The following is a 16,125-nucleotide window of genomic DNA, read 5'->3' on the forward strand; positions in this document are numbered from 1 at the left end:
TTTCTTAAATAAATTTCTAAGGAGGTCTGCAATCAAAGTCACGCATCGTTGCCTGCGTGCTCTGGTGGTGTGGAGAAAACCTTGGTTTCCATCCTAAGGCCTGTTTTTGGGTGCATGCTACTGGCGTGTGACGCTGACCAGACGCACTCCCCACAGGTTGGAGTACAGTATGGAGAGCAGAGAGGGCCAAAATCACTACATTATTGTTTTTTGGATAATGGCATTGTGGTCTCTGGACAAACTGTGCTCGTTGACGACAGTTTAGATCCCAGGCCACTTGAATATGGCAGATGCCCTGTATGGCAACACCCATTGCTGGGGAGTTGAGACTCCAGCCAGATGTGGTGAATCACATTTGGAGAGGATCTGGACGCGCAGAGGTGGATCTGTTTGCGTCTCAGGACCACACACACTGCCCAATGTGGCTTTCTCTTTTCCCCATTCACTCTGCACAGACGTTCTGGAGGAAGCTTGCCAGAGATATGGCCTGTTGGTTTGGCCTCTGAGGGGGCCAGGCTTGTAGGCTCAGGTCTCCCAACTGAGGTTGTGGAGACCATACTTTACTCCTGACAAACCCAGTTAACTGCCTTGTTTATGTGGTGATGAGGTTTCTGTAGGAGCAATTCTCTGCTGGCTTAACTCCTTCCACTCTTAAGGTTTAGGTGGCAGCAGTTTCTGCCTACCATACTCCTTTTGAAGGATGTCATGCTCTCAACTGAGGTTGTGGAGACTATATGATTACTCCAGAGCTCCCTCAGGAGCTTAGGCCCTAAGTGGAGAAACTTCACCTCATGGTGTTCAGCTCACCTGACAGACCCAGTCATCTGCCCTGTTTATGTGGTACTGAGAATTCTGCAGGAGCAATTCTCTGCTGCCTTAATTCCTTCCCTTATTAAGGCTTAGGTGGCAGCGGTTTCTGCCTACCATACTCCTTCTGGAAGGACCTCATATCTCGTCTGGACAACCCCTCGAGAGAGCTTTATGCCCTTAAGTGGAGAATATTTCACCTATTGGTGTTTAACTCCCCTTACAAACCTAGTCAACTGCCCTGTTTATGTAGTACTGAGGTTTCTGCAGCAGCAATTCTCTGCTGACTTAACTCCTTCCACCCTTAAGGTCTAGGTGGCAGAAGTCTCTGCCTACAATGCTCCTTTGGAAGGACCTCATGCTCCCGAATGAGTTTGTGGGAACCAGATGATCACTTCCCTCAATGAGGAAGCTTATGCCCTTCAGTAGAGAAACTTCACCTTTCTGTGTTCGGCTCACCTGACAGATCCAGTCAACTGCCCCTTGACGTGGTACTGAGGTTTCTGCAGGAGCAATTCTCTGCTGAATCAACTCCTTCCACCCTAAGGTTTAGGTGGCAGCAGTCTCTGCCTACCATACTCCTTTGGAAGAATGTCATGCTACCAACTGAGGTTGTGGAGACCATATCATTACTCCACCTTTAAGGTATAGGTGGCACCAGTTTCTGCCTACCATACACTTCTGGACTCTCTGAGGGCAGTCTACATACCAGGCCACCTGAATGTGGCAGATGCCCCTTTGAGACAACCAACATCTCTGGTGGGAGTGGAGACTACTTCTAGATGTGGTGAACCACATCTAGAAAAGATTTGGACGCGCAGAGGTAGATCTGTTTGCATCCCAGGACACCACACTTTGCCCACTGTGGTTTCCATGGTACAGGTGTGGCATAGGCTACTTTGTCCTCCCCCATTCAGGAGATGGATAGTGGATGCCATCTCACTGGCTTATGAACACCAGGGTATGCCCTCACCCGTCGCTGTGAGTGCCCACTCTACCCTGGATATGGCTGCCTCTAAGGCCTTAGGGTCAGGCGCTTCACTCCAGGACGTTTGTGATGCGGCCGGTTGGTCTTCGCCGCTCACCGTCATTAGGTTTTATAATTTAGACCTAGACTCCTCTTTAGGGTCCCAGGTTCTTTTGCCTTGACTGTGTTCAGTTATACACGCTACTGGCATTTGGTAGTATGGAAGCGTGGGGCATCTCGTTCCCCAAAGCGTTGCTATGGCGATGCAGCTCGAGTTCCTCGAAAGGGAACGTCTCAGGTTACGTATGCTGCGTCTCCATGCCATACTCCCTGCATCCCTGTAGGCACTTGCTTCGGCACTTGGTAGCGAGTGTGTTTGTGTGGGATGCCTTCTTATACCCCTGGTCCACACGGCATCCAGCCTATATCCAATCATCAAATTATTGATTATGTGTTACACGTGCTTCAGATCAGTCACGCCGAGGCGTTCCCCAAAGCATTGCTATGGCGACGCAGCGTCTCGTTCCCTTCTTAGGGAACTAGGGTTACATACGTAACCTGAGACGTTTTCCAACACACAAAGTTATAAAAAACCACGCCACATGCATTCAGGAGGTAAATGTACCAAACACAAAATACAGTCAGTGGGATTGTTTATAGAATGGGAGAAATACAGGAAATTATTTAAACGGGATGATGGCGGGATATCATGTTAAGATGTGGAAAATTCCGGAAAAAACAGCCATGATATGACAGCTATACCTACATCATGACAGCGTCCGAGTATGTATATTAAATTCGACAAATGATTGGGCGTGACGTCACTACTGGAAGCCAGATAGCATAAAAGGATGAAAAGAAACGGCCACTTTAGCTTTTTTATGCCTCAGCCGCTATCTGTGTGTGTGTGCATATCAGAGTGTCTGAATAGTTTAACTGTGTGGCTGATAATGAAAGCAATAAAGAAAACAAAGGCTTTGGGCAGTGCGTTCCTACTTGTACCCGCTTCATCACTGGGGAGAATTCGCATAACATGTGTGTTGTGTGCTTAGCAACTGAGCACGCTCACGCCTTTCTTGAGGGGGTGTTCCTCAGGGTTAAGATCCCGCCGCTGTTGAGGCAGCTCGGGGCTGCAGTCTTAGGGTTCGCAGATGGATCTCCTCGAAGTAGGCTGAGACAGGCTCTGCCCTATCTCTTCCTTCCTCAGGGGTTCCTGCTGTTCATTCTCTAGGTGTGCAGTTACTTCCCCTCAGAAGGAGGGACACGATCTCATGCTATCTTTCTCCTCCAAGGTTGATGTTATGAGTATTGAGGCTGGGGAGAGTGTATGTACAGCTATTCTACCCCAGCATATGATGATTTAATCGAGGTCATTACATACATACTCAGATGTTGTCACGCTATAGACGTTCCCAAAGCATCAGCTTTGTGATGCAGCGTCTCGTTCCCTTCTCAGGGAGCAGAGGTTACAAACTTAACCTAGAGACGTTTTTTTGTTTGATCCATGGATTTTGTGTTTCCCTGAAACTCATTTTCCTGACATTTCATTTCATGATATTTACACACACACACCTTCCTTGTTTGCTTCTATGATCTTTGTTTCCTTTAATTTCCATTGTAAATAAAGCTATTAAATATAAAACAAATATAAAAAATCGGAGTCGACTCCGATAACCACTGTCTAAAATTATATTTAGAAGTGGTATAAAAGCTTCTTTTATGTGGCAAGTTGCGCTTGTCAGGGATTTGCAGGAGGATGAACCCAAGTGCAGACACGAATGAAAAATGAAGGACTTTATTAACAAAAAGGAAAAAACTAAACCCACGAGAGGGCAAAACATAACTGGGTAAACACGAAATCAACACTAAACTTTCACTACACTACACAAATAAACAATCACTTAACATAACCTGAACTAGATCTCAAAACACTAGACAAAGTACTCACAGTATGCACAAAACGAACCCGTACAAGACAACAAACACAAGGGCTGCGTCCTGCAAGAGGGAAAAGCTTGAGCTGCTAATGGAGCAGTGTTAATTTCGTTGACGAAGACGATTACGAAAAATATTCACGGACGAAAACTAAATAAAAGTCAGATATCATGACAAAGCCTATAACGAAATATAACTGACACTTTAGTCTACGAATAAAAATAAGATGAAAATGTTAGGGAGGGACGAATGGAGAAGAGATCCAATCAGAGCTACTCATTTTGTGGGACAAGTTGTGAAGAAATCCAATCAGAGCAAATCTTTGGGGGTAAGTTGATCTATGCAGAAGCAGGCAGCAGAGGCTTTTTAAAAACCCACGGCAAAGTTTGTTTTCATAACAGGTTGTTTACATTATATTTAGTTGTACAGTCTTAGTTACCCAGCTTTGGCTGATGTCAGTTGACTTCGCTCGTTAGCAACACGCTAACGTTTTGCGGTGCACCCGGTCCGAAGACATGTCTCAATAACAACACAAATATCAGAGCTAATCTGGTCACACTTCAAATATGACAACAAGACTGCCTGTAAAAACGACTCATCCAGAAATACATGCGAAGGTAAGCATACGCGCTAAGGTTATTTTATCAGATAAACCACCGTGTTTTCGCTAAACTTGGAATGACATAGAAACTAAAGGAATACATATCTGAACTGTATTGATTGTATTGGATTGCCTGAATTAATACGGAGTATAAATATTCAGTGTCCTCAAATTGAATGAAATGTGTAACGTTACTATTATAGTAGATGTTGTGCTGTTACATGACTGGACAAAGTGTGTGCGTGCGTGTGTGTGTGTGTGTGTGTGTGTGTGTGTGTGTGTGTGTGTGTGTGTGTGTGTGTGTGTGTGTGTGTGTGTGTGTGTGTGTGTGTGTGTGTGTTTCTGCGCACGCGTGTGTCTGTGCATGTCATTTAGGGAGAATGCATATCTTTTTCAGGGACCATGTATATTTTTTGGGTAGAGCAGGCCTTATGCTTATTTTATGTGAGATTATCTTTTAAATTATTAAATCTGTGTCTGTATTGCATATTCAAACTTTACCATTCCATAACAGACTGAGGATCAGAGGCGATTCTAGGGTTTGAGCTTTAGGGGTGCTGAGCACCCAATGAGCTCCACTGCCACCACCCGCTCTCTTTTCCTACAGAAACCAATAATATGTCTGTAGCAGGATGACGTATAGCGTAGTTATTGGTTGACGTGTGGCAAATCCACGAACCAATTAGAGAGCACTCTAGAGGCTATAAGAGCTCTGAGTGGGTTGTAAACGTGAAGCGTCATCCAGCGTTACCGCCCTTTCGGTGGACGCGGGTTTTTATGAATGGATGGTAAGTGTTGGCTGTACGCGTAAATTCGTGTTTGTATTAATGTTTTTAATTAACGTGATATGTTTGGTAATTTGCAGTGTTTTACGAACGTTGCTGTGGTATTTTTGGAGTGTGGTGTGTAAGGTACACGCTCCCTGCTGACCATCCACTTTAAATTCTATTGTCTTTTGGTCCTGTCTGTTGTTGTTATTTTTATGGTTATCATTGTTATTGTAGTTCTTGTTAAATATGTAAAATAAAGACTTTATATTTTTAATTTTGTGTTGCTTCCTCCTCGCCCCATCTATGGCAAACGAACCTTCGTGCTTTATTGTTAAATTTCCCGGTAGATTCTGGGTGGCGTAGTCGGACATTATAATTTGTAGTTCCCTTTTGTGCTCCACATTGCCACATGTCTATTGTAAAATAGCTATCATTTTAACATTGGTTCAACTAACTCCAAAATAAAGATTTTTTTGGTGACCTTTCAGGCATGAAAATGGGTCAGGGGTGAAAAAGATGAGAACAATATTACCCCTCTAGGGTCCGGGAGCATGCTCCCCCTTAGAATTCTTTTAAAATAACATATTTTAAAGCATCAATCTGAGTTTTCAGATGCATTTGTTTTGCCAACCTTTTAATTTCTAATTAATGGTGAGCTAGCACATTCTTAAAGTCTCAGGACAAAAGGTGGGCTACAGCAACAGTGTGAGCATGGTTTTATGTGAATATACAGTGTATCGTTTTAAGCCTTTGAATGACAAATCTCCTAATTTATAACTTTTATGCCTACAACATATGGTAGGTTTATTAATAGTTTGTTAATTTGCAGCTTTTCTTTTAACAGTCCTTTAATTGAACCATTACCTTTACTATATGTCTAAAACAAAACACTTGTGATTCCTGCACTAAGGGTTAAAAACGCTATCCCCTTCATATTAGTCTACATGTGACAAACTAAAAAAAATATTTATTGTCTAGTTTGATAGTCAGACAGTTAGTGATTTCACACATAACTTACTGGTGGTACAGTATACAGTGATATGTAGTTTGTTTTCATCTGTTCCAAACGGCATGTTTTCATTACGACTGACCAGAAAAGACGCACGTGATGTCATGTTTACATGACTCCCGATTGTTAAAATAAGTCTCAAATTAACAATAAATCATACAATAAACTTTAACAACGGAGACACACGTACTGTATGCAAATACCCACTGAGACACACAAAACTGCATGCGTCTTGCGGAAGAACATTGTAACCGGCGCTACTTCTCTCCGTTTAAGTCTATGGACGAGTCACCCAGGTACTGTGCTACTCCGCAGCACGCGGGTACCCGCCGGACTAAAATAAGCCGAAAATGAACACTTATTATACGTGTACCATGGTGATTCATTATAAGACAAAAACACGGCTTGAAAGATTGATTTGTGATGTAATCGCTCATTATAAACATAACGTAAACATTTTGTAAGATTTGAACAAAAAAGTTGCATCACAACACTTTTAACTGATTCTCACTCTGCGTGTGTTTCACCCTGAATGACGGACGGGCTAAGCGATGCAGGTACAAAGAAGTAGAAGAAGAGGATGACACCATTTGCTAAGCGGGGAGGTTTTCATTTTCTACCTTATTATACATTTTAAACCACAAACTACGGAGTATGTTTTGGACATTATTTAACCTGGTCAAAGACGAACGAACATTTTAGAATAATTAAATTTCTTGCCCCAATCTTTAGGGGTGCTGAGCTCCTTTTTAGGGGTGCTGAAGCACCCCTAAAAAGGGGCTAGCCTCGCCCATGCTGAGGATACTTCTAATGACTAAAAAACTTAAGACTAGACTTAAACTCTTATGATATTTAGTCGACTAAAACAAGCCTAAGACTAAAGGATTTCAGATGACTAAAATAAGATTAAAACTAAATGGTGTGTTATTCAAAAGACTAAGACTAAATCAGAATTTGCTGCCAAAATTAGCACTGTAATGGAGGCAACCTCACGCTAGAGTAAGCAGCCATGAATGAGAAAAAGTTGACATGGTAGGAAGAGACAAAGGATAGCTGGGGGTTGGAACTGGACAGAGCGGCGCAGTAATCGACGAAGCTGCGATTGGAGGTTTGAGCGGACATGGAAGCTGACTGAGGTTCAGCTGCCTGGGAATCCGGGGCGCAGCCCAGGCTTGCTGGGGGCCTACAGCAGCGGCGAGGCACGCAAGGAGGAGTTGGCGCTGCACTGGGCTTGAGCGGAGAAGCAGCTTCTGGGCCCGATGAGCTTTGCTGGATGCTGACGGAGAAGGGTTAGTGGTCTGAAGAGACACATACAGATTGTATAATTCAGCTTCATTTAATTTGCCTGAAAAATTGGTGTTTGAGTTTAACAACGTTTGTCTTAGCACTTTGACTGTCCATTTTCTGAATAGTTGAATGGGCTGGAGAGGAGGCCAATGATGAAGAGGAATATGGCGGGCATCTCGTGTGCGAAGAGAGTTGAAGTATGGCTGCCGCCCCCGAGTTTGGTGGTCGACAGGGGAAACAGGAGGAGAGGATTCGCTCCGTTTCAGCAGCTTACGCAGAGATTAGAGATTCATCGTCTGACGGGAAGAATTCAATTTCAGCCCAGATGCTGCAAAAAACATTAATGGGAAAGAGGTGAGTGACTGCTATTTTTAGGCACCTCTTTGTGATGATTGGTTGGATCACATGACCATGCTTCTCCCGAACTTAGTTAAATAAACTTCCCTCGATGGGCTTATTAATAATGGGCATGAACCTCTACACTTCCCACACTAAACTGCATCTCAACACAATTATACTAAAGTAAAAGATACATGCAACTTCCAAAACAAACATCTCTTTGCACTCCTCATTAATCACTACAATATCTGGTATATTAGCAGACAGGTGTGAAAAGATCACAATTACTATTACAAGATTAAAACAGATGAATTTACACAATAATGTAAATTTTCACTGAAGGTGAAAGATGACATGTTTTTCCTCATAAAGTCCACTATACTGTTGTGTCATGCCCTTGTTAGCATGACAGCCATTCAAGATATGTGACATAGATATGTTGTGGTAATCTGTTTTGTGGTGTGATGCAAACAATGAGGAACCTGAGATGTTGGAAACCCATAGAGAGATTGAGTCTAGTATGAAGGACTTCTAATGTCCTCACTTAGTACAATGTTCTTAAGAAATGAGTGAGAAACAGAATGATTGGAAGATGGAAGACATGCAAGTTTCTATCCAGCACAATTTAACAGATGTTATCGATTGGTTACAATCCATATGTGGCTGTTTCCCTGACATAACTCAGGGGCTCAGTAATGATATCCTCTGAGAAATTCACAGTCCAAAAGTCAGACCGCACCCACTCTGTTCCATCTGACCCGACACCAAAACTGTAGAATGAGTGTCAAGTTTCCTCCTGGGTTTTCCTTTAAAAGGGCTCTGACTCCCTAGCTAGCAGTACCTTGGGTCTTCTTAAGTAAACTATGAACAACCATTCAGAGCAGCATAGCAAGTGTGCAGTTAATTAATCAGTCACAAATAAACGAAAATGAGTTTGGGCTCATATGAATTTCATCTTTTGATGTGCTATGTTAGAATATTGTTGTTTTCATCTTCCAGGATTGCATTTTGGGTACAGGAAGTTGCAGGGCCGTGCACAAACATTTTGAGGGGCAGTGTCCCAAACCAAACAGGAGGCACTGGGAGGGCACAATTTATATGTTTTTTTTTTACAAAATATTATAAATATGATAGATTAGTATTACCTAAGAGAATTGATTATAATATACTTAATAACAAGAATTAAAGTGTGACAAAACTGCTTAATACTCCATGGGGTGGTTTCCCGGACAAGGTTTATCCTAGTCCCAGATTAAAATGCATGATTGAGTTGCCTTAATTTCAAAACACCTTGTACTGACATATTTTAACATATATCAGCGCCACTTTTTTGTTTCAAAATGCAATTCAGTATTGTTTTTTGTAAGGTAAAAACTACTTAAATGCCCTAAAATAACTAAGTCCTAGTCCTGGATTAATCTAAACCCTGTCTGGGAAACCGCCCCATCATGATTTACCTGCTTGAGCTTTGAATCCATGTTTCCAATGTTGAACTGCCTTTGCAACTTTTCCTTTCCACTCTGTCTTCTTTTTTGTGAAAACATTGTTTTTTTTATTTTTGTCTACAAAGTGTGCCAACAACAGCAAATTTGTTGTTATTTATATTAGATCTCATCGTGTACATTTATTTGATTAGACAAGCACTGTAATTCACAGAATGTGGATTTTTTTTTTGTTACTTACTTGCTAAATTGTTAGCACTTTTAGAAGACTAAGAGCAAATCATTACTGACAGAAATACAAAAACAAACTACCAAATTTCTAATTCAGCTGATCAACAACTGAGGTAATGTAATGAATCTACCTGTTAATAAAACAAACTTCGGAAACTGTCGTCTCCGCCCTCAAAGAGTGGACACAGATTGTGAGAGATGCTGCGGAGCGGGCGGGAAGTCATAAAGTGGATTACCAGAAACAGTGGATCTTTAGACAAGCGGTAACAGAACACTTTGACCGGGGTTGGCGGTTGATGAGAGGGGGACCTCAGCCGATTAGGGCAGATTGGCAGTGGCTCTAGCCACCAGGCCACCCCCCCAAATGGTTTTACTACAGTTACAACCAAAAAAACATGATTATTTTAGTAAAACCATTGCAACCACAAAATTACCATGGTTTTGACAACCATGGTTTTCAAAAATCATAGTTAAACCATGGTTAGTGTAGTAAAACCATAGTTATCCTGATGGTAGTCAATACACCTAAAAACACCATGGTTACTACACTTTTACCACAATAAAACCATGGTTAATTTTTGGAAGGGCCTTGCACGCCCCTGATAGATTGTATTGTAGTACAACAACAAAGTGTTGACATTTCTATTAAAACAACGAGTATGTACAAATGTCCGTTGATTCAGCAAATGAAAGGATTTACAATGGAAATTAAAGGAAGCAAAGATCATAGAAGCAAACAAGGAAGGCCGTTGTGTGTAAATAATAAAAGAGTCAGAAAAATTAGTTACAGGGAAACACAAAACTACATGGAAATCCTGAACAGACACAAAACTAGACCAAAAAAAAAAAACACAAAGGTAAATTAATCCCTGACTTACTGTTAAATATGATGTCAATTTAGTGGAAAATCACAGGAATTAACTGAATTTTGGTCATTTAAGCTTAGATGGGTGTGGCTGTTTGCACTATGGGATCCTGACATATTGTTGAAATCTTTCCCTCCACATACTGTACACACACGTACATCATGTGACCAATTTCAGGAATCCAGAAAAAACTCCAGCAATACATTTTTGTGACAGCAGTAAAAAGAATGATATAAAATCATCTCACACTTGTATTTTTTAGTGTGTTGTTCAGCTGTAATGTTGTTCACAGTGTTTATTAGGTGGGGCTTTATTTTTACAAGGAAGAATTCTAGTTAAAGTGTTCCTGTGGTTGGAGTTTGATCCAAGTAAGGCGTGCCGACATTATAACATGCATTCATTTAATTTTCAATAAATGTTGTCCTTTATGTACGATCCATGTAGCAATAGACTCCAGGGTGGATTCATCCCAGAGTCTATTGATATCTGGGGAGGTAGATTTGTGCTGTTTTTTTGTCAAGTGTTTTAAGATGTTCTAGATGTTTGCACTTATATGTAAACACAAAGGGTGGTTTCCCGGACAGAGATTAGCTTAATCCAGGACTAGGCCTTAGTTTAATCAGGAAATAGAACTATTTTTAACAAACAGGCCTTACTAAAAACATTACTGGCGTGCATTTTGAGGAAAAACCAAGGGCACTGATGTATTTTAAGATGTCAGTGCAAGTTGTTTTCAGCTTTGACAGCTCTTAAATTTATTTTAGTCTAGGACTAGTCTAATCCCTGACCACACCAAACAGCAGTGGTGGACAGTAACGAAGTAAATGTAATTCGTTACTGTACTTAAGTAGTTTTTTCACGTATCTGTACTTTACTCAACAACTTTTATTTTGGGAGACTTTTACTTTTACTTTACTACATTTTAAAGTCAAATATCTTACTTTTTACTCCACTACATTTTAAAAAATCGGTCGTTCCTTTTTATTTATCAGTGGATAAAAAACGTACTTGGGCAAACTAAAGCTGCACAAAAAAAACTAAGATGCACACGTGATGCATCAAACCACCAATCAGGGTACAGCATGCGCTTCGTTTTAAACTTGTTTTGGTTGCCGCGCTGTTTCACGTAAGCTACGCGAGTCACGCGAGTGCAGCAGCCAGCCAATGCATCGTTTGGAGAATGAAACTGCATTCAAATACAACGGAGGAGATAACTGACCCGTCACAACAACAATGGCCTTATTTACGCGCGTTTTTTTAAGTCCTTGAATAAAAGAACGAGTCCTTCGTGTCTTCTCTGCCTGCCTTGAAACTGTGCTATTTCGTTTTAAAAGAATACTCTTTCAAATCTAAGTAAGCCATTTTTATTCTGGTTATATTTTTAAATGAGCAATCTTAACAGTAGCTTGCAGAAAACTGTTAATTGTGTTGCTAAAATATATACGACGTTATCATGAATGAACTTTAAGCTATGCTGGCTGAAGCTATTTTTAGCCGTATAGTTAGCTGTTTCACTTAAGTTCATTGTATTTGAAGCTCAGTGCTCTGTTATTTTGAAATGACAATTAATCACTATCAACACTGTTGTAAAATATACAGTAAATGACATTTTGACTAGCCATGCAGTGTATGATGCTTAAACAGGCAGGTGGATTGGAGTGCTCCCTATTAACTGAGATTGTTATTAATATTTTCAAAAGTTTTGCTTCCAAAATATATAAATACTAGGGCTGTCAATAGATTAAAATTTTTAATCTAGATTAATCGCATGATTTCATGAGTTAACTCGCGATTAATCGCATTTTAATCGCACATTTTTATCTGTTCTAAATTTACCAATTTTCAAGTTTTTAATACTCTACTAAACATGGGTATGGACAAATATAGATGTTTTATGGAAATGTATGTTTATAAGTGAAACCATACTCCACATAAACAACATAGACATGTATCAAAGATGGTAGAGATGCTTTTTAAAGAACTTGTTCATGTCTATCAAACACATAGGGAACAAAATACAGAAAAGATAGAAAAAACACAGATTTAAATGACTTCTTTTTCTTTGCACTGAGCAATTTACAGTTGCAGTTTACATTTTCAGATTACAGGGCAGCTTAATTCTTCTGAACACGCAAAATGTACATTTATTATTATTTGAATCACCCTAAACAGAGCTTACAGAACATAGCATGTTTTAAATATGGTAGACATGTTTTTCAAAGAACTTGTTCATGTCTATTTAACACAGGGAAAAATAAAAACACAGGTTACCTTTACTTCTCTTTCTTTGCACTTAGCCAGTTGCTCAAACAGACAAGCCTGTTAACATTTTCAGATGACAGGGCAGCTCGCTTTTTTTGAACAACATGCCCTGACAGTGAAAACAATCTTTCACAAGGTATGGATGTGGCAGGTGCTGCTAAGTATCTGCGTGCAAGGTAGGCCATCTCACTGTGTGCCCCTTCATGTTTAGACCACCACTGCAGGGGACAGTCCTCTATGCCAATAGGGGGCTCTGCCTTGTAGCGCTCCACACATTTTTCAATACAGTCATCTTCATCATCAGATGAAGAGTCCGGCGCAGACATGAGACATGATCTCTTTTTAAGTGGCTCAGCTAGCACTGGTTTATCTCGCTGTGCAAGCCCGTCCCCCCTCTCCCGGAGCAAGGCACAGATTGAACTCCAAACCTCAGCTCTGTCAGCCCTGCTCAGACTTTTGAGGTCCTTAAACCTAGGGTCCAGTGCTGTTGCAACCCTCAGCCATGTGATGTTGGTTTCGTCCTTCCTTTTGTCCATGTCTGTTGTGAAAGTTTCTTTAAACTTAATCATGTATCTTGGATCATCTTCTGAGACCTCCATCACACGTGATAGATGACACAATGCTGGCAGCACAACTGAGCAAGAAACAAACTTCTCCCCCCCTAGAAGTTCACTCACATACCTGCAATAATAGAGAAGCACTTAAGTTTATAATGAGTCTCTTACTCACTTTCAATTTCTCACTGACACACGGACGGGCGCGCACGCACACACGCACGCGCGCGCACACACACACACACACACATACACACCTTTTGATACATCCTTACAAAATAAATGAGAGTATAAATAAATTACCTGCAGTGTTCCAGCACATTCTCCAACCTCTTCAGTTTATCCAGTTCAGCTGCTGTTGGCATGTTGATGTTATTTGCATGTAGCGCCAGTGCATCTCTCAATGGCTTTTGATTTCTGTGAACACGCGAAATCATTTCCAGCGTGCTGTTCCATCTAGTTGACACCTCTTGTGTGAGTGACTGTTTCTTTTGATGATGTGCAACCTGCTGCTGTTCGAGCTCGGCTGCGTTTGCTGGGCTATGCTTAAAATGCCCCACTACCTTCCTGCATTTTGCCAAACCGCTGTCAAATGGGCTGTTCTGGAGCGATACTGTGATAGCTCGGTGGAGGCTGTGTGCAGTGCAAGGCATATGATCGAACGGGAGTTGCCTGGCAGCTGCAATCATATTGCGTGCACTATCTGTGGTCAGTGTGCTAATTTTTAGTTCAATGTTCCACTGTCTGGCTACCTGCATAAAGTGCTCAGCGCAAACGTCAGCATAGTGTCGTTCTTCTGTCTTCATAACGGTTAAAGCATGTGACTGAAGATTCCAGTGTGTGTCAAAATAATGTGCCGTGACTCCCAGGTAACTATGGTTACTAAGGGAAGTCCAGTAATCTCCGGTAAGCGCCACCGTGTTTGTCTGTCTCAGTGCCTCTTCAATTTTAGTCTTCTCCTCTTCGTAGATATTGTGAATCTTACTTGTAATGGTGGCTCTCGAAGGTAGTTCATATGTATAATCGTTAGATGCGATGTGGATAATTTCAAGTAGACCCTCGTCCTCCACTACATTAACTGGCCTACAAGCTGTAGCCACCCATTTAGCTATTGCTGTAGTGACTTTGTTCCTTGTTGAGTTGTCCATCGGTCTCCGCTGCAAACTAGTCAGTGTGGTCTGCGTTTGGCGAGGGGGAGGGGTGCTGTCTGCATCGGCTGTATGCTTCGCCATCAAGTGATATTTTAAACTCGACAAGCTGCGGTGATAACTTAATTCACATCGACAATAAGTGCAGATAACTTTTGTCTTGTCGACAGAACCATCAGCCATCATTTTATAAATGAATTTTCCGTTCAGAAGACCCTTTCCTACCTCCATTTCTGTATGCTGCTGCACAATTTACTGTCTATTAAGCCTGCGTCTCTCAATTGTTTCAACTACGGGCTAGATCAAGGGTCAAACATAAATCGCACGTTGCATTAATCGCGCGTTAATAAAATTAGTGGCGTTAAAATGAATTTGCGTTAACGCGTTATTAACGCGTTTATTTTGACAGCCCTAATAAATACATTTAATTATGTATTACAATATACATATGACATGCTAAACCACATGAAACGTTTCTTAAATTATATTCTGTAAGGCTTGTTTTATTTGTCAAAGAAAGGGAGACTGATTTCTAGATAACGTTATGTATTTAATGTTTTGAAAACTATTGTGAACCTGTGCTTAAGTCAACTTAAACTGTTAAATTATTTAACAAATAAATCTTGAAATGAGACTTACTGCTTTCAGATCCTGTTATTTCATTTGATGCTAAAGGAAATTTTTTGTTTTTAAGGTTTTAGGCTTATGATAATTTTAATATACATCAGTGTCTGATTTATTAATGTCCTTTTATTAATTGATTGGTTAGCCAAGAGAGTTATTTCACATAATTTGAGTTTTGTGACAAAAATGATACGGCCATAATAAATCACAGTACTTTTGTACTTAAGTACATTTTGAGGCAGATACTTTTGTACTTTTACTCAAGTAAAAATTTTAAGCAAATACTTCTACTTTTACTTGAGTAATATTTTACCCTGGGTATCTTTACTTTTACTCAAGTACACAATTTGTGTAATTCGTCCATCACTGCCAAACAGTCCAGGATTAGTTTAGAGTTGACAAAACCATAGCAATGCGATCAGGTCTTGTTGGAACGATGAAGCTGATCATCAACGTTCTCTGTCAAATCCTACAGCTAGATTTGCAAACAGCACTGAAAATACCTTGGTCTGGAAAGCTAGATTTAGCCAAAGTGGCCTTCTTACCACCATCTAAGGGTGTATTCACACATACACTGTTTAGGTCGGCCCAAATGACGTGTTGATCCGAGTACGGTTTGTTTGGGTCAGTGTGAACACAACAGCCGCACTCTGGTGCGCACTAAACGGCCGCTCCGAGACCACTCTAAACAGGTGGTCTCGGAGCGGCTGCTGCCGAACTCTGGTGCGACCCATCTGTGGTGTGAACGCTGCTCGACCTCAGGCCGAACCAAATACAGGAAGTTTTTCACATGTTTGATCCACTGGGCTTCCATCGTAACGTGAGCCGGGTGTTATATTGTGGGTTAACACCAAACAAGGCGATCTTGGTCTGTTGCAGAGATTCGCTGTCTCCTGGAGGTTTGAGCTGATGATTTTATAAATGCACAGCTGTCCTACACACACAAAAATAGTGTTGGCTCCGTGAGAAGGGCTTTTAATAGAACAGTTGCGCAATTTTGCGTTAAAGCAAAGAAACTTCGCCAAGACGTGCATTGTTCATCTCCACATATTGATAGCTGCGCTCTCCCTGTCAGGCTGGTTGTCGTGGAAACATGGGGGGTGGTCATGAGATGGTAAGAGCTGTCAAAGACCAATGACAGCGCTGACCGTTGTCACATGGTGTACGGTGCAGCGTTTCGAGTAAGGTTAAAACAACATATGTGAACACGTACCACACTAACTAAAAAATGATACAATGTATTTTGGTGCGGTCCGAGGCCAACATATGTGAAAACGCCCTAA

The 16,125-nt window shown here is 41.1% G+C and overlaps 1 protein-coding gene across 1 annotated transcript; it reads right to left on the reverse strand.

Moving 5' to 3' along the window:
- Nucleotides 1-11,981: 11,981 nt before the first annotated feature.
- LOC129427995 (E3 SUMO-protein ligase ZBED1-like) lies at nt 11,982-14,636 on the reverse strand. The gene is made up of 2 exons (XM_055184829.2): nt 13,374-14,636; nt 11,982-13,197 (listed from the first exon to the last, which is right to left on the reverse strand). The coding sequence occupies exons 1-2, from the start codon at nt 14,447-14,449 to the stop codon at nt 12,528-12,530; spliced, it is 1,746 nt and encodes a 581-aa protein (XP_055040804.2). The 5' UTR covers nt 14,450-14,636; the 3' UTR covers nt 11,982-12,527.
- Nucleotides 14,637-16,125: the final 1,489 nt, after the last annotated feature.

The sequence above is a fragment of the Misgurnus anguillicaudatus genome, chromosome 13 (genome assembly GCF_027580225.2).
Source record: "Misgurnus anguillicaudatus chromosome 13, ASM2758022v2, whole genome shotgun sequence".
In the NCBI taxonomy this organism is placed as follows: Eukaryota; Metazoa; Chordata; class Actinopteri; order Cypriniformes; family Cobitidae; genus Misgurnus; species Misgurnus anguillicaudatus.

What these genes read in the sequence shown, in the direction of transcription:
- LOC129427995 (XM_055184829.2), bottom strand. Translation starts at nt 14,449, where the DNA reads ATGGAGGTAGGAAAGGGTCTTCTGAACGGAAAATTCATTTATAAAATG. An exon ending in AATGTGCTGGAACACTGCAG is followed by an intron (nt 13,198 to 13,373) that starts GTAATTTATTTA and finishes CTATTATTGCAG; the next exon opens with GTATGTGAGTGAACTTCTAG.